Source organism: Aplidium turbinatum, chromosome 3 (genome assembly GCF_918807975.1).
Source record: "Aplidium turbinatum chromosome 3, kaAplTurb1.1, whole genome shotgun sequence".
Lineage (NCBI taxonomy): Eukaryota > Metazoa > Chordata > Ascidiacea > Aplousobranchia > Polyclinidae > Aplidium > Aplidium turbinatum.
The window spans coordinates 25281548-25305797 of record NC_137474.1 but is presented as its reverse complement, the minus strand read 5'-3'; the positions used below and the strand labels follow the sequence as shown (position 1 = coordinate 25305797).

At 37.3% G+C, this 24250-nt stretch overlaps 1 protein-coding gene across 2 annotated transcripts in view; it reads left to right on the top strand.

Annotated features, from left to right (window-relative positions):
- Window positions 1-21054: 21054 nt before the first annotated feature.
- Window positions 21055-24250, top strand: part of LOC145766209 (ubiquitin-conjugating enzyme E2 R2-like) — an 81035-nt gene continuing 77839 nt past the window's right edge. For both annotated transcript variants that reach the window (XM_082577874.1, XM_082577872.1), the window contains exon 1: window positions 21055-21368. In XM_082577874.1, the coding sequence (XP_082434000.1) occupies window positions 21099-21368 (270 nt within the window). In that variant the 5' untranslated portion in view covers window positions 21055-21098. The remainder of the gene's footprint in view (window positions 21369-24250) is intronic.

Here is a 24250-nt window from a genome sequence, read left to right as displayed (position 1 = left end):
GTCCATAATATTTGCTACAGAAATTATACGAATCGAAAGCTTTCGCTCGAAACCAAGCAGATGCGCACAAACCACAATCTACAGCTTCGCGATTAAGGAGAACATCGGGGCGAATTAAATTGCAAACATTGCAGGAGTTAAAACTATGCTTTGATATACTTTTAAAATTCAGTGGTGGCCTTAAGGTTTTGTGGGCCCTAGACAAGAAGTAATATGTGGCCCCCCTATTGCCCGGTATCGACAAATTAAAATACGCAGTAGCGTAGCCAGGAATTTAGAATGGGGGGGGGGTGGTTTGACGACCCATCGGCGGGGGTCTGGGGGGCCTCCCCCAGAAAGTTTTGAAAAATTACTTTGAATTTGGTGCATTCTGAGAGCATTTTCAACAAAAATGTGGGTATAAATATTCCTGTAAAATGGTGCTGTCCGGTGGCATAGCAAAAGGATAAGATCATGTTTTCTTGGCATTTTTCGGAAATAAAGCTAAGTCTCTATGTTTTCTTGTTGCTAATTCCTGGCTGAGATGTTTGGTATTGGCAAAACTCGCTCTTTTAATGCAGTTTCGTTTAAACTTAGGCAATTTTTTTTAGACTGAAAGCATCATTCTCATGCATAAAGAAACTGAAAGCATCATTCTCAATATCGTGACGTCACACGCGTGCCAAAGGGGGGGTTGTAACCCCCAAAACCCCCCTTAGCTACGCCACTGAAAATACGCAAACTCAAATAACCATAAATCACAATAACACAAAAAGGAATTATCATGATACCAGTGCCTAGCCAGGAATTTTAAAAGGGGGGTTTTTGACGGAAGGAAGACGAAGCCCCACGACGTGTTCGCCTAAGGACACCCAGCGGCGGGTGGTCTGGGGGGTCTCCCCCAGAACATTTTGAAAAATTACTTTGAATTTGGTGCATTCTGAGAGCATTTTCAACAAAAATGTGGGTATGAATATTCCTGTAAAATGGCGGTGTCCGGTGGCATAGAAAAAAGATAAGATCATGTTTTCTTGGCATTTTTCGGAAATAAAGCTAAGTCTCTATGTTTTCTTGTTGCTAATTCCTGACTGAGATATTTGAATGTTTGGTATTGGAAAAACTCGCTCTTTTACTGCAGTTTCGTTTAAAATTAGGCAAACTTTTTTTTAGAGACATAAAGAGACTGAAAGCATCATTCTCAATATTGTGACGTCACACGCGTGCCAAGGGAGTTCAAACCCCCACCCCTCTGGCTATGCCACTGCATGATATAACAATAAACAGCGATGGTAAGTGAAAAAGGTGTATTTCATGCTGTGACATCTTCACATCACTCTGATGCTATGTTGTACCACCACACACAGTGCTCTCCGTGTCCTACACCACATGTCTGCAACACTTGCACAAAATGCACCTTTCTCATTGGGATCACCGAACGAAGAAAGCAACACCTATAAAAGTAAAAAAACGAAACACCTTCAAACAGCATTGCCAGGTGCTGGTTGAAAAAATATGCAAAACCAACTCTAAAAAAAAAAATAGGGATGCAAACTATAAACTATGGTGGAAAAGTTTAAGTTAGCCTAGACTGCTTTCTGCTACAGTGCTTAATGTAAATTTTATTTGTGCATATTTTGGGTAAGCGTGAGCCCCATGAATTTGCAGGCCCTGGGCGGTCGCCCAGCTTGCCCCCTCCCCCCCAAAGGCTACCACTGTGTAAATTCATTCATTCTTAATGTAGTCAGTGTTATGGCTGTCCAATTTGCCAACTATTTGTTACATGCACGTGTGCTTTAGAAATGGAACTGAATGAAATGCAAGACATCACTCTATTTTTTTTTACTTAATGCCACACTACAATTGAGTTTGGAAGAAAGGTTCCAGAGTGTAAAAGACACTTCTGTATTGAGCAAGGTATGTTATTGTGAATATTTATTATCTGAAATAGAGTTTGTAAAATCAAGACATCATGCAATCCTAACAAATGAATGCTTGTAAGAATTAATTCGTACCAGTTCAATAACACATAGCCTATAGTCCAAACTTTCAGAGATTAGCAAATCAAACAAAAACAAAATAGGGGGAGATGCGGGAGAGTTGAGCAAATTTTTGCTTTTGAGCCCATATTTCCGATTGTGTGATTGCTAGTCCAAATGTTGTGTGCTTATGATGAAGTAGAACTAATTGGCTTCCAATCACTCTGATTAAATGTTAGTAAATATCAAACGTATTTTCAGAATTTAACTTTAAAAAAGTTTTGCCAAATGGCTCAACTCTCCTGCACCTACAAGAGAGTTGATCATGGTGTTAAGGAGAGTTGATCCATGTAATATAGCAGTTCAAAGTTAGAGTAGCGTAAGTCTAAGCATGTTCTGCAAAAGCCTCGTAAACATTGTGAGTCATAATTTTTACTTTCGACACACAATCCGCGTAGTTAAAAATGACTTTTTCTGTTGAATAGTAAGCTATCTGTAAGCCTAAAGTACTGTTTATTTATGCAACACAGAATTTTATGAATGTAGACTCTTTTAAAAGAAATCATCAAACTTATAAACAGTAGTCAGTAGCCTATGCCACAAAAGTACACCCGGATTTCTACTCGTGGTAGCTCTGAAGAAGATCTCCAGCGTGCTGCTGATGCAAATGAACGTGGCACCTCAATTCGATCAGCTGCAAACGAATTTGGGGTCCACAACAAGTCCACTTCAGAGCGATATATTAAGAAACGCAAAGAAAAACGTCATGACAATTTTGGATACAAGAAATGTAAAACTGCTAATAAGTTATGACTTATGATACTTACAATGAAAATGGAAACTGAGCTAACCAGTCACGTGAAAGACTTGGTCTCTACCTATTATGGCTTGTCAAAAGACAAATGTCGCATTCTTGCCTACAAATTTGCTGTGAAAAATAACGTTGTTATTACCGATAGCTGGAAAGAGGACAAGAAAGCAGGACAAATCTTCTGGTTGGGATTCAAAGATCGCCAAAAGTTGTCCATACGTAAGCTACTCCTGAAGCGACACGATTAGCCAGGGCAACAGCATTTAATAGATACACAGTTGGTAGGCCTACCTTCTTCGATAATCTTGCAGCTGTAATGGATCGCTAGCATTTCCAGCCACAATCATACTGTATTTAGGAAAAACAAGTTTTACTCAATTTGTCCGCTATTTGCGTCGATAACAAGTCGGAGACGTTTCGAAAAGGACCTGCAACAGTCACGAATAACTCTTTTGAGGTATTTAGGTCTATTCTTTTTTCAGATTAGCCCTCAGCGCTTCCAAACTTTGGTGGTGTTTAATCGAAACCTTCTTCTCCAGGTAAGACCAGACGCCAAAGTCTAGTGGGTTCAGGTCTGGGGATAAAGGACAAAAGGAGGCCATTCTTCCTTGGAATTGAAGAACGGCACATTGGCTGAAAGCCAGTTTTGTTCTTTTAGCTCCATGTGAAAGGGAAGAATCTTGTTGGAATGACCAATTACGTTTTTTTAAGTGTTTCTTTGCCCAAGGCAACAATAAACCCTCAAGAACATCATTTCGGTAGTTTTCTTGGTTCAATTTCACTCCTTGGTCCACCAAAATCAATGGACTCCTTCCTGATTCGTTGACTGCGGCCCACACTATTACTAACGATGCCGCCCCTTGTCTCTGAGTGACTACCCGGGGTTCCACGTCACCATCTCTTGACCAAACACGATCATTCTGACTGTTAAAATGATGCTGGACATCAAATCTATTCTAATCGCTTAACACAAGGTTTGGTAGCGTGCCTCCTCCTTCAATGCGTGAGGGAAGAACTCTGGTTCTGGAGAGACGTTTCTCAGTGATATTGGCATTTAGCAACTGTTTCTTCATGTGTTTGAATAGGTTCATTTTCAAATCCTTGAGAACTGTGAACATGGTTCCATAGGCCATGTTCGGCTCCTTTGCCAGTTTTTGAATTGGATCTCTTGAAAGTTACAAGTAATGTTAACTATTGATGACGCTGTAAGCCGTTAGGCTAGCTATTCAGTCACAGTGTAACAAATAATTCAGTAAAGCTAGCTTGGGCTCTTTTATAGAACTCACCATAGCCGTACGAGCCAGGGGGCAGGGGGGCATCTGCCCCCCCATGTTGTTTCAAAACGTCGCGAATTCGGGCAAAATCTTGCAATTATTAGGGCAAAAATTGCTATATGAAAAGCTTCACAATTGCAATAATTAAGAAAAACTACAAATTAATATCTTTTACCTTTCAAACTAAATACAGTACAGCCTCTTATTTGCCCGAGAAATGTGCCGCAAATATTCATTTGGCACACCCGTATTGATGTAGCCTATTGTATGGTGATCAAACTGCAGTACGAAATGCATTTAACCAACTGCATCATGCCAATTTGGGCAGCTGAAAAACATGACATTATCTGATGAAACTGATTAGTCTGTTTATGCAACTGCCCAAATTAGCGTGAGGCAGTTTCCCCAAAATGAACAAATTCATTAATTTTTCCCATTTACATGACTGTATCGTTTAGATTTGGGCAACAAAAAAATATGAAATTATCTGATCATAGTCTATTTATAAAACTGCCCAAATTGGCATGATGCAGTTGCCTCGGCATCAAAATTTACAAAGTCTTTAAGTTTTTTCATATTATCCATAAATGCATAATCTTGATTTGGGCAACTACAAAATATGAATTTATATAAATGTGGTGAATACTTTTGTAAAACAATTCGGGTGGAGAGGTTACGGTACTTTGTTTGTTTTATTATCTTTATCCTGCATTGCGGGAAAGCGGACTTGAGCGCTATGCATCGGTGTACGCCTTCCGACGTACACCTGACCCACGCTGCAGCCGACTGCAATGTCTCTTTCCGGTTGTCTACTCTACTTATGGCTTAAATTTGGTACTACCCATTACTCGAAACCGATCCCTGGTAAGAGGCAATTATCGTAAAGTTTCTTGCCCAGAGAAACAACAGCAAGTGCGGGTGGCTGGAGTCGAACATGCAGGCTCTCGACTGCGAGCCCAACGCGCTAACCACTCGGCCACTGCTGCCGACTAAAGGTTTTTCAACCATAAACGGACGTAGCTAAGCAACACCACAACATTTAACAAAAAAATGTTATATACTGTACCTGCTAAATGTAATGTTAATGTTGTGGTGTTGCTTAGCTTTGGTTGGTTACTTTTATAAAACTACCCAAATTAAAATGGTGCAGTTGCGCCCCAAAATAAAAAATGAATATTTAGTTTGTATATGCAACTGTGTCATGTTAATTTCACCAACATTTAAAATGCTACTGCTGAAATATATAATACTCCTAAATGTTACTCCTATCTACCATGCCAAAGTGCAGAAGCATCGAGCAATGCACAAGCAAGGTAGCCTATATTTAAAGATGAATTCAGTTGTTCTATCTTGATTAGGCCTACTTTGGTAAGAAATTCTAGCTAGCTGGTGATCTTGTTATGTTAGTCTTTCACTGTTATCATGCAATGCATACATTATATTTGAGCAATTTCTATAAAAGCGTGCAGATTTGGGCAAATTTACGTTCTGCCCCCCCAAAATGGTTTGGTCTCGTACGGCTATGGAACTCACCACAATGCCTGAAACATTTACATGATTGGCTAAACTGTTTTAACAAATAGGTTGAAGCAAAAGTTCAGTTGCTTTGCTGTTTTTGCTTCAATAATAAACTGTTGCAAGCAAGTAGGCCTATCGTTTTTAACCATAAAATAACAATTTAAACACTAGAATTGTAGATTTGAGAAAAATTTTTTTATTAAATAAAAGGGCGTGATGGTTCAACTCTCCTAATCGTAGCCATTTTGAATTTAGCCAGGATTTCTTAAAAACGCTTTTAAGAAGCCGCCGGTGATTGTTGCATACAATCATCTTTTTCAAAGATACCCTGCACTATATTTGTAATTTAAATATCTTTTTTAGATTTAGAGTTATAAACGCAAATGCTGAAACTTTTCGAATCCACTTTTTAATACATTGTTTGCATTTTCAAAGATAACTTTCTGTGGCTATATCGTGAAGCTTCCTTGACAACAGTGAAGCTGTAACAACGTTTTTTCATACCACTAGTGACAGTAGAGTGCAATTATATTAAACAGAATTTCTGCTAGAGGCGGTGGCTCAACTCTCCCTGTGCCTCAACTCTCCTGCATCTCCCTATTGTGTTTGTTGTTTCTGTTAAGTTATTTCATGTAGCCTAAAGCTTGCATTAATTATTTATCTATTTTACTGACACTACACATGTTGCGGCTCGTTGGTGGTTGTAATTTTCAGCAGGTGACTCTTTTATTGAACAAGCTTGCCCACCCCTGACTTAGGCTACTGCTTGGATACCCTTAAAACTGCAATGAAGTAAATCAATCAATCAATGTTTTGTCAGTAACAGGAACATAGGTACATGTTTGAAATATTGCAAATAATATACACAATGCAAAAGTTACACAAGTTCCCATACTGACAGAGGGACAACGAGACGACCATACGGTCTACTAGTCAATTGGCACCATACGGAAATGACGATTTTGCCATAATACGCTTACAAGAGAAAAATAAATAAAACGTTAAAACGTTGCCTCGCTTCAACATATGCACCAAAAAAAAGCGGATTTAAGATCACGTAGACCTAAACACAAATGACAAGTTGGTTTCCTTAACATATCACTTACGATGCACTGTAGCTTTGTAAAATTAACGTTTTTTCTCTTTTTTAAAACAACGAAATGATAAGTTTTTTAGCCTACTTGGAACCTCTGACGGTGAGTCTGACCAGACCATTGGTCCCAATATCTGCATGGACTTTTTGCCAAGTTCTGTGTTTGATCTATTTATAAAATAGTTGTTGCTTGTTTGATATCTTGTGTTATGCTGATGAATGAAGCATTTGTAAATAAATCATAATACGTAGACGGATACTGATTCGTATGAACTTTGTACATATGTTTTTTTATTTCAATGTTATGTATGTCTTTTAGTTTCAAGATGTTCATTTTGAAAAATAAAAAATTAGTCAGAGCATAGTAACTTTGTTTCGTAATTATTCTTATAACCTTTTTTTGTAATTTTATTAATGAATCCAGTACACTGTCACAGGCCTTTCCTCAACTTGATATCATCATTCATTCATCATTATCAGCCATTGTTGTTCCACTGCAGGATGAAGGCCTTCCCCATATCTTTATAATTTTGTTTGTCTTTGCACGTTTGTGTCCAGTGTTTGTCGAATTGGTAGAGTTCGTCGCGCCATCTTGTTTTCTGTTTCCCTCTTTTGCGTTTATTGTCAAGCGGTATCCAGTCAGTAGCTCTTCTTGTCCATCTGTTGTCAGTTGTTCGCATGATATGTCCTGCCCAATTCCACTTTAAACTTTTTATTGTTTGAATGATATCCTTGATTTTTGTTTGTTGTCGTATCCATTTGGCTGGTTTCCTGTCTTTCCATGTAATGCCTAGAAGTACTTTTTCATGTGATCTTTGCGCAGTGCGTAGTTTGAGTGTTAGTGCTTTCGTTAAGTTCCATGTTTCTGCTCCGTATGTCATTGTTGGGAGAATGCATTGATTATATACTTTTCTTTTCATTGAGATTGGTAATTTACTTTTAAATATTGAGCTCGCTCTTCCAAATGCCTACCAACCAAATGTAATTCTTCTTTTAATTTCTTCTTCTTTATCAGGTGATGTGGTTACTATTTGGCCAAGGTATGTGTATTTGTTTACGTTTTGGAGATTGGCTCCATCTAATGTAATGTTTTGGTTTCCTTTGACATGGTGATTGAACATAACTTGTGTTTTAGTCAAATTCATTTTGAGACCGACCTCTTTGCTTGTCTCGTCGAGTTCAGTCAACATTGTTTGGAGTTCATTGGGTGTTGAAGATATTAAAATGATGTCATCAGCAAACCTGAGATTGGATAGGTATTCGCCATCTACTTTGATGCCTTTTTCTTCCCAATTTAAATTTTTGAAAATTTCTTCTAAGCATGCTGTGAAAAGCTTAGGAGAGATGGTGTCTCCTTGCCTAACACCTCGTTTAAGTTGAAATTTGGCTGAGTCTTTGTGTAGTCTGATGAAAGAATAGCAATTTTGATAGATGTGTTGAAGGATATTGATATATGTCTGGTCAATTGCTTGGTTTCTGATGGCTTGTAGCACTGCAGGGATCTGTACTGAATCAAACGCTTTACTGTAGTCAACAAAGGCAAGAGCAAGAGGCAAGTTGAATTCATTTGTTTTTTCGATTATTTGGTTGATTGTTTGTAGATGATCTATGGTGGAGTAGCCACTTCTAAATCCAGCTTGTTCTCTTTGATATACAATATTGCAAATGACAGTAAATCAAAGCGTGATACACATATTTTAAAGTGTCTGTGTTTACATAATTTCTGAGTTTTAGCAACGCCCATGAACCTTTTGCTACTTTTCCGCAAATTTTATCTATGTGATATTTCCATGTTAATTTGTTATCTATGCAAACGCCAAGGTATTTTATTTGATCTTTTTGTTGAATGCTTGTGCTGCCAATGTTAATGTTAAAATTTTTTAGGCTATGTGTTTTTTATTTGTTATTAGCATGTATTCAGTTTTTGAGAAATTTAACGAATCTATTAAGCTTCAACCAGTTGTAAATTTTTTACATTTCGGCATTCACATTGTTCTGCAAATTTATTTCACATTTGTCGCTCATCGTAAGATTGGTGTCGTCTGCAAATAGTTTAATATTCATGTTTGTTGAATTTGGTAAGTCATTTATATAAAGTAAGAAAAGAAGGGGTCCCAATGTCGATCCTTGGGGCACACCGCAAGTAACCTGTCTTGAGTTTGAAGAGATTCCATTGACGATCGTGTGATGTAAACTGTAAAGGAAGGGTTCCCGACCAGGGGTACTCGTACCCCTTGGGGGTACGAGATTAAACATCAAAGGGTACGAAGATCCTTAGGCCACAGAGCAGCTTTTCAAATAGATTTCACAGTACAGTTTTATTTTGGAATTGTAAATGGTATTATGCCATTACGGTCTTTGCTTTAAAAAAAATTATCTACAAATAATTATTGATTGCTATTTAGTAAGCTAAGAAGCCTCATTGTCTCACAACAATGTGTTTTTTACTTGCTGCTGCTGAAAATGGAAGCCTTTCTAATTTTCCTTGTCTTGATCAAATTGCAAACAACTCTTTGCTGCAACATGTAAAAAATGAATTTATTCCCATTTAAAGATGCTGGTTGATTCTTTCGATGGTTGCGTTTTTGTGCTGCGACCGTGACAATTTTTTTTCAACTCAATAACTTACTTCGGTCACAAGCACGTTTTAACGTTCGCGTTTTGTCGCTTCCACCTTTTTCTCGACCTTTGCTATGTTGACGTGTATTGTTTTTGATATGATGGTCAGAAATAAAAAACAACTGAACTGAACTGCTGGTGAATTGAATTATTTCCAGCATTGGATTATAATAGATCCATTTCTTTATGATTTAACCAAAGTATCGAAGGGAATAATTTGAAGGAGAACATAATCGAAATGAAAAGCTGCCAAAAATTTAAACTACTATTTGACAAATCAAAGTTAGAAGATTTTTGGTGAGTTGCTATGAAGCATTCCCAGGCCTTGTTATGGAAGCCATGACCGTGTCAATTCCCTTCTCAACAACATAGGCTATTAATGTGAAAGTGGCTTTTCGACCATGATGTAGGCCTATATCAAGAATAAGTACAGAAATCGCCTGCAAATGGAAGATGATTTACGTGTTGGCTTGAGTAAAATCGAACCATCGTTTGAGCGAATTTTATCAATGCAGCAGCCACAAATATCTCACTGAGAAGTGACAAACAAAATAACATGACATTTAATTTCTTTTGGTAATGTTTGCATTTTTGTGTGAAATATCGGTTTAACGTTTGAGCTATAAAAGAAATTTAATTTAGCAACATATAGCCTACCTGAAAAATTCAATTAGAATTTTTAGGGGTACGAAGAATGCTCTGACCTGACAAAGGGGTACGAACAGCAAAAAAGGTTGGGAACCCCTGCTGTAAAGCAAGCATGCTTGGCTCTAGCTTAACTTCACATGTAAAAAATCTTCATGAAAGCTACAAATAGTCTTGACCATTCTTGAAAATTGTCAAAAAAATTATTTCTACAGATTTTTTTTAAATTGTGACTTAGAAAAAAGTCTTCGGACGAACAAAACAATTTTCGGACGAACAAAAATCTTCGTACGAACAAAGATTTTTCACGAACGAAACAAAATATTCGTAAAAAAAACTATGTTTATTGGCTACGAATGTTTGTAAGTTTTATTCGTAACGAAGACCATAGTATACCAAATTGCCGAAACACGAATATTTGTGTTCGTACGTAGAGCATAGTAGGCTATGTGGGTCCTGGTCCAAGGTAGGCTATACTTTTGCATCCGAGATGATTTTATTAAGTTAAAAACTTCTTGAGGAGAGTTTGCATTCGGAAGGAAACTTCACAATGCCAGATAGCCTACGTTAGAGCTACTTTGTTATGTTGTAACATTTTGAATGCAAATCAGTCTAAAGTAGCTGAGATCTTTCAAATTCAAACAATTGGTATCGTAAACCAATTGTTTATCGTAAGCCAATGTAGAGTGGGTAAATCCTGCTGTACAGCCCAAATATTAGCAAATAGACCTCAAGAAAGTCCGGCGTATGCTACTGTACATATATTTCATCGTTTGATCACGTTTAATTTACTTATACTAACTTAGTTCATTATTTTTTTATTAAAAATACTGAGTTGATACTTGATAGGCTACTTGATAGAGAATCGCTGGCCTGATGCTTCTTAGTCAGGAGATTCCCTATCTTAATGGAACTCAATAAATGTACTTTTACTAGTTGGTTGTTTGAACAAAACGAGTTCGTAGTTTCGTTTTGAATCTATATTTTTTGTTCAATGTGTTTAATGCATCGCATGTTTAATTTATGTTATATAGATTGCATGGTCTGAAATAAACAAGTCTTAATAATTTGTTCTTTTGAGATTTTGACGTGATGGAATTCCTATAAAATTTGTCAAACTATCCTCACCAATAATCGCCCCTTTCCTCATCAACTTATTCAATGAGTGCATCGATAAAGGTGTATATCCTGACGTACTAAAGGTCGCTCAAGTTACCCCAATCTTCAAAAGTGGCTCCAGGAAAAATTGTTCCAACTACAGGTCCATATCACTATTGTCCCCTTTCACTAAAATATTCGAAAAATGCCAGTACGAACAAATGTAGGCTACAATTATCTAACAAGAAAAGACCTGATCACACCACATCAGTATGGATTTAGACCACAATATTCCACTTCGTTAGCTGTGTCAAACGTTTGTGATAACATTTTAACTAACCTAGATAATAAAAATACAACTTGCTCTGTATTTCTTGATTTAGCCAAAGCCTTCGACACAGTTGATCACACTATATTCTCATACAGAAACTGCAAACATATGGTTTTCGGGGCCTTCCATTACAATTGTTAAAAAGCTATATCAGCAATCGTCTACAGCACACGGTCGTCAATGGAATCTCTTCAAACTCAAGACAGGTTACTTGCGGTGTGCCCCAAGGATCGACATTGGGACCCCTTCTTTTCTTACTTTATATAAATGACTTATCAAATTCAACAAACATGAATGTTAAACTATTTGCAGACGACACCAATCTTACGATGAGCGACAAATGTGAAATAAATTTGCAGAACAATGTGAATGCCGAAATGCAAAAAGTTTACAACTGGTTGAAGCTTAATAGATTTGTTAAATTTCTCAAAAACTGAATACATGCTAATAACAAATAAAAAACACATAGCCTAAAAAATGGTGAATTGAGACTAACTGGTAAAGTTTCACAGCCTAAAGTTGAGAACTTTTTGAGTTACGGAAAGTTGAAGTTTGGTGGGACTGAAATTGAGTGGTTTTATTAATTTTCACATATTTTAGACTGTTCTGCAGTTAACAAACCGCTTTAACTTCCGTTTTTTTGCATTTTAAAGATATGTGCATGCTGATGCAGTAAAACCAATAAATTTGAACTTTTTTTCTAATTAAAGCAAGACTGATAATGATGATCAGACTAGGCTAATTTTGGTAATGAGGCCCATGGGCCCCTGGGGTAACGTTGTGCACTCCTGGTTAAGAAAGTGAGGGTTAAAGACTTGAGTGACCTAAACAATTCTTGTTACACCATTAATCCAATTTGTTATTGCAATGGAAATATCATAATTTCAGAATCAAAATACTTTATCATCCCTACCATATCTAAAAACACCATGTCGCTTTTTAAAAAATGGAGCATGGGGCGGGGGAGGAAATAGTTGTCTCTGTGTATTTAATTATTAGTTATGTGCCTGTGTTGTCGATTAGAATTTGTTTTGTGGTGTTGATTATTGAAAATACACCTTTTCCATCACTTTTGGTGCTAATTCAAACCGGGCCTTATTCACAACACGTGCATCTAATAAGGCCCGCTTGAGATTTTTTTTTTATTTTTTTAATATTTTACAACCCCTTTTACTTAGAAACTTGTTTCATAGATATGTTGTTTAGAGAGACCCAAAGTATCCTCATTCCAAGTTTCGTTCAAAATTATGCAGTAGCCTATTTAGAAAAATATTGAGGTTTGAAAATTAGCGGGCCTTATTAGCTGCAGGTGCCTTACATGCTAATAACAAATAATAAACAAATAAAAAAATTTAACATTAACTTTGGTAACACAACCATTCAACAAAAAGATCAAATAAAATACCTTGGCGTTTACATAGATAACAAATTAACATGGAAATATCACATAGATAAAATTTGCGGAAAAGTAGCAAAAGGTTCATGGGCGTTGCTAAAACTCAGAAATTATGTCAACACAGACACTTTAAAATATGTGTATCACGCTTTGATTTACTGTCATTTGCAATATTGTATATCAAGTTGGGGAAAGGCCTGTGAAAGTGTAGCCTACTGGATCCATTAATAAAATTACAAAAAAAGGTTATAAGAATAATTACGAAACAAAATTACTATGCTCATACTAATCCTTTATTTTTCAAAATGAACATCTTGAAACTAAAAGACATACATAACATTGAAATAAAAAAACATATGTACAAAGTTCATATGAATCAGTAGCCTATCCGCCTACGTATTGTGATTTATTTACAAATGCTTCATCCATTCATCAGCATAAGACAAGATATCAAAAAGCAACAACTATTTTATAAATAGATCAAACACAGAACTTGGCAAGAAGTCCATGCAGGTATTGGGACCAATGGTCTGGTCAGAGGTTCCAAGTAGGCTAAAAAACTTATCATTTCATTGTTTCAAAAAACAGATCAAAACGTTAATTTTATTAAGCTACAGTGCATCGTAAGTGATATGTTAAGGAAACCAACTTGCCAGTTTCATAATTATGCAATAGGCCTACAACATGTTGAGTCGGAAACTTGATTAATCTCTGCTTGCTTCTTGGAATTTTGTGTTTAGGCCTACGTTCTCTTAAATATGTTTTTTTTTGGTGCGTATGTTGAAGCGCGGGAGCGTTTTAACGTTTTATTCTATTTTTCTCTTGTAAGCTTATTTTAAATGGCAAAATCGTCATTTCCGTAGGGTGGCAATTGACTAGTAGATAGGCCTACCATATTTTCATCGCCTAAAAAGAAGACACGTTTCGCCAGCAAGTAAATTTGTTTTTAGATTTGCCAGCAAGTAAATTTGTTTTTAGATAAAAAAAAAACAAAAAAAAAACAGATTGACTGAACGTTTAACTTATTTTTCTCATTTCTAGTGCTTCCATAAGACAACAAATGATTTTATATTTTTAAGAGTAAGCAAAAAGTGAAAAAAGACCTAATTTTTAGACAGCAATGATCGCAAAAATCTGCAAAATGTGACAAATCAGGCACGACCTCCAGGTCAAGCTTTAACTTTTTTTAACAAGAAATGAACATGTCAGCCTTAACGAAATTGTTAAATTGTTTGCAAGAAATATGACTAAAACAGTAAGCTGCACATTACCGGATGATAAAAACGGCGTGAACTAAAAAGCTGTTCCTTTCCTTGCAAAGCTGTAGGCCTATCCATGCCACGATTTCTTTTGCTGTAGGTTAGGTGTTATAGCCTACACATTGCACTTTTAGACATTTGCTTCGATTTGTTCAAGTACCAAACCGAGTTGGTAATCAACAACGTCTACCAGCGTTGTACGATATCAATATAAAACGTATGTAGGTAAGCGAATAATTTTTTGTGAAAGTGTGAGCATGGCCTTTAAAATGTCGTTTAATATCTAACAGTGAACCAGGCAACGAACGTTCAACAACGGTTCCAAAAAAATGCGCCAATTTCTTGTAGAATTTATAAATCAGCATGTTACATTGGTACCGTATACAAAATGTTTAGAAAACAAATAGCCTACAAGCCGTCGTTGAAACGTCATCAAGCAATATAATCCCGTTGAAAATATAAGCATGAAAACCCAAATTGTCAAAAAATAGGACATTTGAGCATTTTTTAGTGTCCTCGAAAGACAATTCATTTTTCTTGAAAAAAGAGGACAAATCCTCTTAAAAGAGGACATATGGTAGCCCTACTAGTAGACCGTATGGTCGTCTCATTGTCTCCCTGTCGGTATGGGAACTTGTGTAACTTTTGCATTGTGTATAGTATTTTTTTTCGCGCAATATTGCATATTTCAAACATGTAGGGGAAGGTCGGGACCTGCGAGCCACTTTTTTCTTTTAGATGCATATCTTCTACGTTTCTCAATATTTTTCTCTAAAAATTGGTTTTGCAATGCCTTGTATTGCTACCTACTCTACAGCAAAAGCACAAGTTACTATTTCAGCGAATGTTTAATTTACGCTCAAAAACATAAACCCCACATGTGGGGAGCGATAAGCAACAATTGCGATAAGCCAAAAAATGTAGTATTTTAGCAAAGAAATCACTTCGCCATATCAAAAATACAATTCTAAAACATAGTTGTATTATTTTATGTGTGAAATCAATCTTCAAGCCAGCTTCCAAGCTTTAAATTTTGAAATAAGCGATGGAGAATTTTCAAATGATTCCTTGGGATGAGTTGTCAGAATTTTCATGTGAAATAGCATAATTAATAGTTGCAAACGAAACAAAAGTCAGAATTGTGATATATCCTATTGGAAAGGTGTGAAAACAAAAAAATGATGTCATATGACACTTTAACATTTACTATCACAGGCACTTGTCATGGCTTGTAGGTCCCAACACAAGGTGACTCAAGGCTCCCTACCTGATCGTTCAGAAATAAAACAACAGCTGAAAAAAAACTAACATTGCTATCTAAAAAACTTTCAGCTTAATCTCATCATAAATACATCACCTACAACTACAAAAAAGTTTATGAACATTTCTTGCATAACAAATGAGTTATTTTAAAACACATTCAGCCAAAAAAAATTACTTTTTTAACCCAAAACCTATAAATCCTCTTTGCACCTTCATTTTTAGTACAATTTTGACCAAAGGATTGTGGGAAAGTTATCCAAGCATAAAAAATATAATGACGTCAAAAAATGCAAAAAGAGTACTTTATATTAAAAAAAACGGGGGTGGATTATGGCTCCCACCATGATCATGGGTCCCGACCTTCCCCTACCTATGTTCCTGTTACTGACAAATAAAACATTGATTGATTGATTGGTTGGCACAGGGCCCGATTAACCATGAGGCACACGAGGCACAGGCCTCAGGCCCCCTGGTTTTGGGGGCCCCCATTTTTTTTACATTAGTAGGGAAAGTACTATAATTTCGACCATCTAAGTCAATTTAAAATAAAAAATCTTAATATTTTTAAAAAGATCCACAACATTGGGGTGCAACTAACTTTATTTGATTAGTTACAGGCTAGTTGGTTTGCAAAAACAATTCCAATCAAAAAAACATAATTCTATTTGTAATCAAGGTATTATCTCTAATTTAGAAACTAACAACAATAATACATGGATCAGTGTTCTGTTGGAAACAAAAAAAAAACATAACACAAACAAAGAAAACTACATTATTATTTTTTTATATAGTGGTCCATATTATCAACTCAGTTTCTAAAATGGACCACCCTGTTTTATAATATGCACCACCATACTGTAATATGGACCGTTGTCATGTGAAAGTAAATATATCAAACTTCAATGGCATGAAATAGAACACAAACACTCAATAAATAAAAAATAGTCTGAAACGTTCATGATAGTCATCTCAAACAAGTTTCAAATCATTAATCATTGGCACAGTTGTCACAATAGTAAAAATGAGCATTTGATATATTAGCACAACCTGCATGGGCCAATTTCTTGCACTGACAACACTGAATCCAATCCTCATCAGTGGACTCGTCACAAGACAAGTGCATGCAGAAGCAGCATTACTTGGAATATATAACACTCTTTTTTGAAGACCTAAAGGTTAAAGCCTTTTCTCACTTGTTTTGCTGGTTTAGCTTTTTCTGTGAACTTGATTTTATGTTTGTGTGGCGTACCTGTCAGCACAGTAGCCTTTATAGTTTTTAAAGTTCCAGCATTTAATTCTGTTGACATGATAGAATTTTTTGCCACTTTCTCAATGTTTACCACATCTTGTGACAAAGGTGAAATGTTTCGAGAAATTGCATCTTGAGTAGACATATCTTGATCATCAATTATCAGCAGTGATACATTGTTTGGAGAGGTGTCTACTTCATGAGGCTTGTCAGTAACTTCAGCTGAGTGAAAACCACTTTCATCAAATACAAGAGGATTAATGGGGTAAATTCCTGCTTTTTCAAATCCATTTTAAATCCAATTTCCATGATTAGACATGTCGTCAGAACTTAATCAAATTGTTTATAATATCAAAGTGATTATGCAAATTACTGGTAGTAGCTTTTATCACTATAAGAATGCAAGTTACAAATATATTTTATGATGCACACTAAAAAGTCTGAAAAAAAATGCATAAATCTCATGGAACTTCATTTCTATGCCTGTCTTCATTACTGAGAAACAAATTTCTACCAATTGACCATAACCTGGACCACTGGTCCATATTACCAAACAGTTAGGTGGTCCATATTACAGTTAGCATAATCTTATGTTGCTTGGTGTCATTTAGAATTAAACAGTGGACATTTCTTCAAGATTTTGGCAGATAGTCATTAGTAATGCCTCTCCTGCAGATTACTTTTGTATAATCTTTTGTAACTGTAGCAATATTTGAAAAATTCTCATAGTTTAGACCAGCAAAATAACATCGCAGACCCAGTGTTGTACGTTGACGCCGTCAAATTGACGGCGTCATTTGACGGCGTCAACTTTTTGTTGACGCTGAGGCTAGCGCCGTCAATTTATTTTTCAGTTGACGGAAGTGATAGCGCCGTCAACTATTTTGCCGATTTTAAGCGTCAAGCGCTAAGCGTCATTTTTTGTTTTCATGAAAAATTTCGTTTCACAATAAGAGTTTCACAATGTATTCTGGCCAGCGCGACTCATCCGAATTACCAGTTTTTGCGTTGGTTGGAATGGCTCCCTGGAATACATGCGGAAGAAGTTCTCCAAATGGTGATCACCATGTATTGAGAACGAGGGATCAGAGACAGAAAGCGAAAAATCCATGAATGGCATCGCGGACGTTGAATATACTTTATTTCAAGAGCTCTATGCCCCTGAAAAGAGCGATGTTGGTGCAGTGGACCTCGTTAAAAGATTTATACATGCTAAACTATCACAGCACGCTTGGAACAGTGATACCTTTCCGACTAAACGTTTTCAACTTGTTTTTGAAATACAACACACCAATACCAACCAGCGCTAGTGTGGAACGCATGTTTTCACTTGGAAAGGACAATATGCGCAGGGGCGCCAGAACCGGGGGTGGAGCAGGGGGAGCAGATGCCCCCCTGCCCTCAAATTCGTTGGATGGGGAGGAAAGAGGGAGCAATGGTGCCCTTTTAAGGTCATGTAAGCTACTGCACACTTTGCAATATAACAATTTATGCTATTCGCTTTTAGCCTAATTATAATGTTCTATTTTTGCCTCAAAATAATATTTAAGACACAAAATTCTCCATCACAGTAAGTTATAGCCTATATTACATGATTACAAAATAGCATGATGCCTTTCCGTGCCATTGTTCTTTGTACAGCTGATACTTGCATCATTACTCGATAATGAGCTAATAGATGAGCATTATCGCTATATCTTATCTTAAAACTTAAAAAAAAAAATTGGCCTTTCAGCAACAAAAGTGCCCTTATTTCATACTCCTGCCCCTCCAATCAAAAATCGCTTCGGCGCCCCTGAATATGCGTTCCAAACGCAGCAGATTGTCAGACAACCGTTTTGAAATGCTTGTTTTTCTGCAAGGAAATAACTAATAGGCTGAGCAGCTAATTAAAATACAGTCTCAAAACATAACACCTGCTCTTTATTTATAGCTATTGTTAGCTTGAACTTGGTTGAAATATTTGCGTTTTATGAGACGCTGGCAAAAAATAGCGCTAGAAATTAGCGCTGACGCTGACGCCGTCAATTTCTTTAAGAGCTTACGCAGTCCTTTACGCCGTAAAGTTTTTAGGCAATTTGCGCTGACGCTGACGCCGTCAAATTATTTCAATGACGCGTACAACACTGCGCAGACCCCCAAAACACAAAACCTCTAGTACCGGTAACAACAAAGAACCAGCTCAATCCTTTGAATCTGAATTCTGAAATAGTAAAAACTAGGTCATTAAGAAAGGTTAATTCAAGCTGTTCACAAACCATGAAATTATTTACTTCAGTCGTTGAAAGAAAAAACAGGAGTGGTCCAAATTATCAGCCGGTCCACTTTATAGCACTTTCCCTTACCGTAGGCGTAGGTAGTGAAAGTTGTTGTGCCAGTGTGTGCACACTTGTTATTTTTGAGTAACAATTTCAAACTGTGTAATGATTTTGCAGTAACAGTTGAGCACTCTTGCTCTGCATCGAAAGCGATTGCCAATAGGGGCCCCTAAACTTAGCTGTGCCTCGGGCCCCCGTGAGCCTTAATCAGGCCCTGGGTTGGCAATGCTGCCACAGCTTACTTTGCAAAAATAACTAGAATCACCAAAATATATCACTAGATTGGAAAGAAAATCACTAGATTTAAAATGGTTGCGAGGAAGTAACGGTCTTGCTTAAAATGGTTTGAGAATGAATGAAAATAAGGTCATAATCAACATTACAGCAATACACAACAAATTTTTTGTGGGTAGGCCTACGACAGAAAATGATAAATACATGAACGAACAAAAAAATTAGATACAAAATGCAGAGACCAAGGATGGGAAGCTGCAGGCAGGTGGAATAATTGATCTCCGATAGCTCAATCGGTTAGTCCGTCCGCCCAATAGCTTAATTGGTTAGCGCTTCACTTCTGGAACGAAGAAGCTTCAAGATCAAGCCGCGCTGGTTGAGCAACTTGAGCAACACATTCTAAGGACTGCTCTCCATTCAGCGGCATTTAATGGATGGAATAATTCCCCGGCAACAACACTTCAACAATCGGAAACTTCACTCTGTCAATCTCGGTGACCGGGCTTGCGTCAGTGATTCAAAGCCTCTACAAGTATGCGAAATTGCCAGGATTAAGCTCTACAAGAAGCTTTCCCAGTCCGAGGATAAAGATTCAATCATTCAATCAATCTCACACCTCCTGTGACTGATGTAGCAACTTTTGGATCCAACGCTTTTAGCTTTGCTAACACACAAGAATCTGACAAATCAAATCTTTGTTTGATTTGCTTACACAGTTCCACTAAATATAAAAGAATGTCTAAACGAAATTGCTCTTCATTGTTTTTGAGAGGTTCTTGTAATAGCAAAGCTTCACAGCTCCCACCAACAACAATTATCTTCTTTAGCTTTGTACCGTAATGGTTAGGGTGGCTTTTGTAATGGTCTTCGTGTAAGTTGTAACGAAATATCGTTCTCAGACTCAATGTCCCTTTCCATCAGACTGCTCCACTTACGGTACCACCTGTCTACTATTATAGCAGTATTTTTAATTCTATTATTAAAATATAAAAAAAGTGACCTGTTCACCTTAACTTGACTAAAAATCACTAGATTGCACCGAAAACAGCAAAAAGTAACTATGTCACTGGGTCAGTCTTGAAATCACTAGATCTAGTGAAAAATCACTAGCTGTGGCACCACTGTTGGTTGGCAGGGTTGTCAGACAGCTTTTGAGAAAAAGAGCCAAACAATGTCGAAAAAAGGGCCAAACTGGGTAAAAACAGCCAATCGTTCAATAACGTTAATAACGTTGTTAATAATACATAATAACGTTAACAACGTCAATAACGTTACAACATTACATCAACACAGTCTACATTCTACAAGAACAATTCCAAATCAGGGTTGTCAGACAGCTTTTGAGAAAAAGAGCCAAACAATGTCGAAAAAAAGGCCAAACTGGGTAAAAAAGAGCCAAATTGTTCAATAATGTTAATAACGTTGCTAATAAAACATAATAATTAACGTTAACAACGTCAATAACGTTACAACAACATAGTCTACATTCTACAAGAACAATTCTAAATCTTCATCTTCTACAGTGTTTCCACTCGAATTTTTGGCATAAACATTGTCAGCTAAACACTGTCTAAAAAATTGTAATAACACTTTTCAGTCTCAATTTCCGAAAGACATTTATTTAAATAGCTAGTTTAATAGTATGATGATCCGTTAGGTGAAACAATTTGTAAAGGCTTCAGATAGTAATAACTATATTTGATTTAGTTTAATAGTATGTATCAACTGCTTCCAAAAAGAGCCAAATATTGAAAACAAAGGGCCAAGGGGTCAAACAATTTTTTTGGGGCCAACTGCCTCTAAAAAGGGCCAATCTGGCAAGCCTGTTGGTTGGTAATTAATTTGTTTTCACTTGTTCAATTGTAAAGTTTGAAGTATTTCTTAGCAAATCAATTACCGTTATGTCATAATGAGTAGACAATAATACTTTGTGACGCTTCCGTATTTGTAAGTTTCTGTGGCAAAGCTTCAGTGATTTGAATAAAATTGAAGGCCTCATCGCAGGAATGCGTGAAACTTAAACACAAGGACGACCATGTCCCTGCCAATGGCCAGCTCTGCTAAGGCATTGGTCAAAGAGTTGCGAAGTTTACAAGAAGAACCTGTAGAAGGCTTCAAAATTGCACTTGTAGACGAAAACAATCTTTATGATTGGCAGGTCGCCATCTTCGGACCACCTGGCACTCTTTACCAAGGAGGATACTTTAAAGCTCACATTCGATTCCCAGGAGACTATCCTTATTCTCCTCCATCTTTTAGGTTTTTAACTCACTTGTGGCACCCTAATGTCTACGAGAATGGAGAGGTATGTATCTTAGATAGTCATGGCCGGCGCAAGCTTATTCTGTACCCTAGGTAAGCTTTAATATCTGCGCCCCACAGCTCAACATTTTACTGTAATAAGCAAACAACAAGAGTTTTTTCGGTTTCTTATAACTCAGGTAGTTGTTGGTTAAGTCACTTTACAGCAGTTAGTAGCAGTTCACAATTAAATGGTATTCTCACTTGTTATGCTTACTTTTTTATTTGTAAGTTTCGTTACCAATTCCATCATGTTGAGCGCATAGTCAGACTCGTGTATATCGTAGCCACTAGCATTGACATTGGTGGTTTAGTGAGTAGACTACTTATAGATCAGAGACCGGGATCCCTTTAGGTACCGTACCCAAAAATTTGTTGAAAGGGCGGGAATTTTTTTGTAAATGTCTTCATTTTTGCACTGTGATAGCTCAGGTGTCCTTCCCAACAAAACAAACATCCAACTTATTCTCTGAAAAACTTTTGGAGATGTCTTGTTTTTTTCTGAAAACGCCCCGATTACGTTTAGTACCGGGCCCAACCTGTTATCTCAGCGGCTATCATCGTAGCTACTGCAAGCCATCATCTAGAGCAGGGGTGTGCAACATGTGGCCCGCGAAAAAAAATTGTGTGGCCCACCAAGATGTGCCAATTTTGAATTGTGTGCGGCCCGCGAAACGTGCTTATAATGTAGTTTAGTCTGGTAGGCTACGTGCGAGCAATTCATTGTAAAGTGGATTATTGTAAAGTTCGCATCTTCTAAATGAAATAATATGAGATGTTCTACTGGTGCAAATTAAGCTACGGTAAACTATCACAAGATAGTTTAGCTTAATTTGTTGTTGTGATAGTTTAGCTTAATTTGCACCAGTAGAACATCTCATATTATTTAATTGAATGCCTGGTAAACAGCCTCGTTCAATTTTCGCATCTTCTGTTAACCATTTTAGAAATCTCCCACCGGCCACCGCTAATCCGATTGTATCATATTAAGTTATTTGGAACGTCAGTAGATTAGAGGCACAGAATTGCACAGAATTGCACAGAGAATAGCTCAAATTATGAAACTGTATTCTGACGGTAATTTTGTGAAGCAGTGTTTTATCGATGTCGCAGAAGAAATGTGTCCTAAAATGAAGAGTGAGTTTGAGAAAATAGGCTAAGTCTGTCACGGTGGATGATAGCGAGGCGTATCGATGATCTTGCTGGTGATATTAATGACACTCTAGGGCAGGGCTACTCAACTGGCGGATCGCGGTCCGAATCCGGACCTTTTGGGTGTTGACGGTGGACCTTGAGCTTTTGGAAGAATAATCTCATTGCTACGTTTCAGGGCTTCTTTAAACAAGTGTCTATACTGGGAGGAAACAATCTTTACTGTGATTATCTTAGTTTCTGGTGGGCTTCGCCTCCCACACAACACTTTCTCAGAAATCCAATTCGAGTTACATTTTACCTAAAAAAGTGGTTTGATACAGATAATTTAAATTTCGTGGTTGCGTGTGAAATAACCTATTCACCGGACCGCTAAAAATATTAAACTTGTCAAACTGAACCTTTATCGACATTAGTTGAGTAACCCTACTCTACGGATAAGGTGAAGAACTTTGTTTCATGGAGTTTTGCGATCGAAGAAAGTGTGAACCAGAAGGACACAACACAGTTTGCCATATTTATAGATGGAGTGGACAAAAACTTGAACGAAATGAAAGAGCTTCTGTCACTACAGTCAATGAAGGGCACGACAACTGGGGCTGACATCTTTACTGAAGTAATTGATGCTTTTGACAAGTTCGAACTGGACTTGTCCAGTTTATGCGGAATTGCAACTGATGGTGCTCGATCCATGTCCGTAACTGGCATTGGATTCATAAGTCTCTTAAAATCTGCCTTGAGGGAGAGAAAAATCGATGATGACATAGCAATTTTTCATTTTATCATTCACCAGAAAAATCTGTGCGCAAAAACACGTTTTGATCCCGGTTATTAAGGAAGTAGGCTAAATTTTATTCCAGCACGAAGGCTCAACCATCGTCAGCTTCAAAAGTTTCTGGATGATCTCAACACGGCACATAAAGATCTAGGCTACTGTACTTTTCCGAGGTGCGTTGATTATAATTATGCAAGGGCTGCATGTTGCAACTATATTACGAACTGCGGAAAGAAGTCGTGAATTTTTGAAACACGGCACCCAATAACTGAAATGGGAGACACAAATTGGATATGCAATCTAGCTTTCTTGGTTGATATAACTACGCATCTGAATGATCTCAATACAAGATTGCAGCAAAAAAATCAGCATGCGAATAAAATGAATGGTCACATAAAAGGTTTTATGAACAAATTACGACTTTGGAAAGCCCACATACAGACAGGAAATCCTTTCCACATTCCAACTTTGAAAGACAATGTGAAAGACATCTTGAGAAGAAAACTGAATTTGCAGACCATTTTGAAAAATTATTGTATGATTTTTTGGCTCGTTTCAAGGACTTCAAATCTCATTAACATTTGTTTCTTCTTCTTCTTCTCTCGTGTTGTCGCTATATGTCAGAGCATCCGTTGGTTAACCACTGCCTGGTGTCGTCATCGATAGAAACTAGGCCTTCCATACCATGAGGTGGTCTGTATAGCCGGCAATCCTTGATAATGTGGGCTGCCGTCTGCATTTCACTACACTCACAAGCAGCACTCTCTGCCAAGCCCCAGCGCAACATGTCTGCACCATAGCGTCCAACACCAGTGAGCAAATGGTTACGACTTGATGAGGCAAGTCTAGAGAGGCCATGGCCCAGCTGGTTCTCGGGCGGGGATCTGAATACTTGGCGAAGTGGGGATGTGCTGCTTGACCATTGTTCACACCATGCCGCGTGGCACCATTGTTTGCTA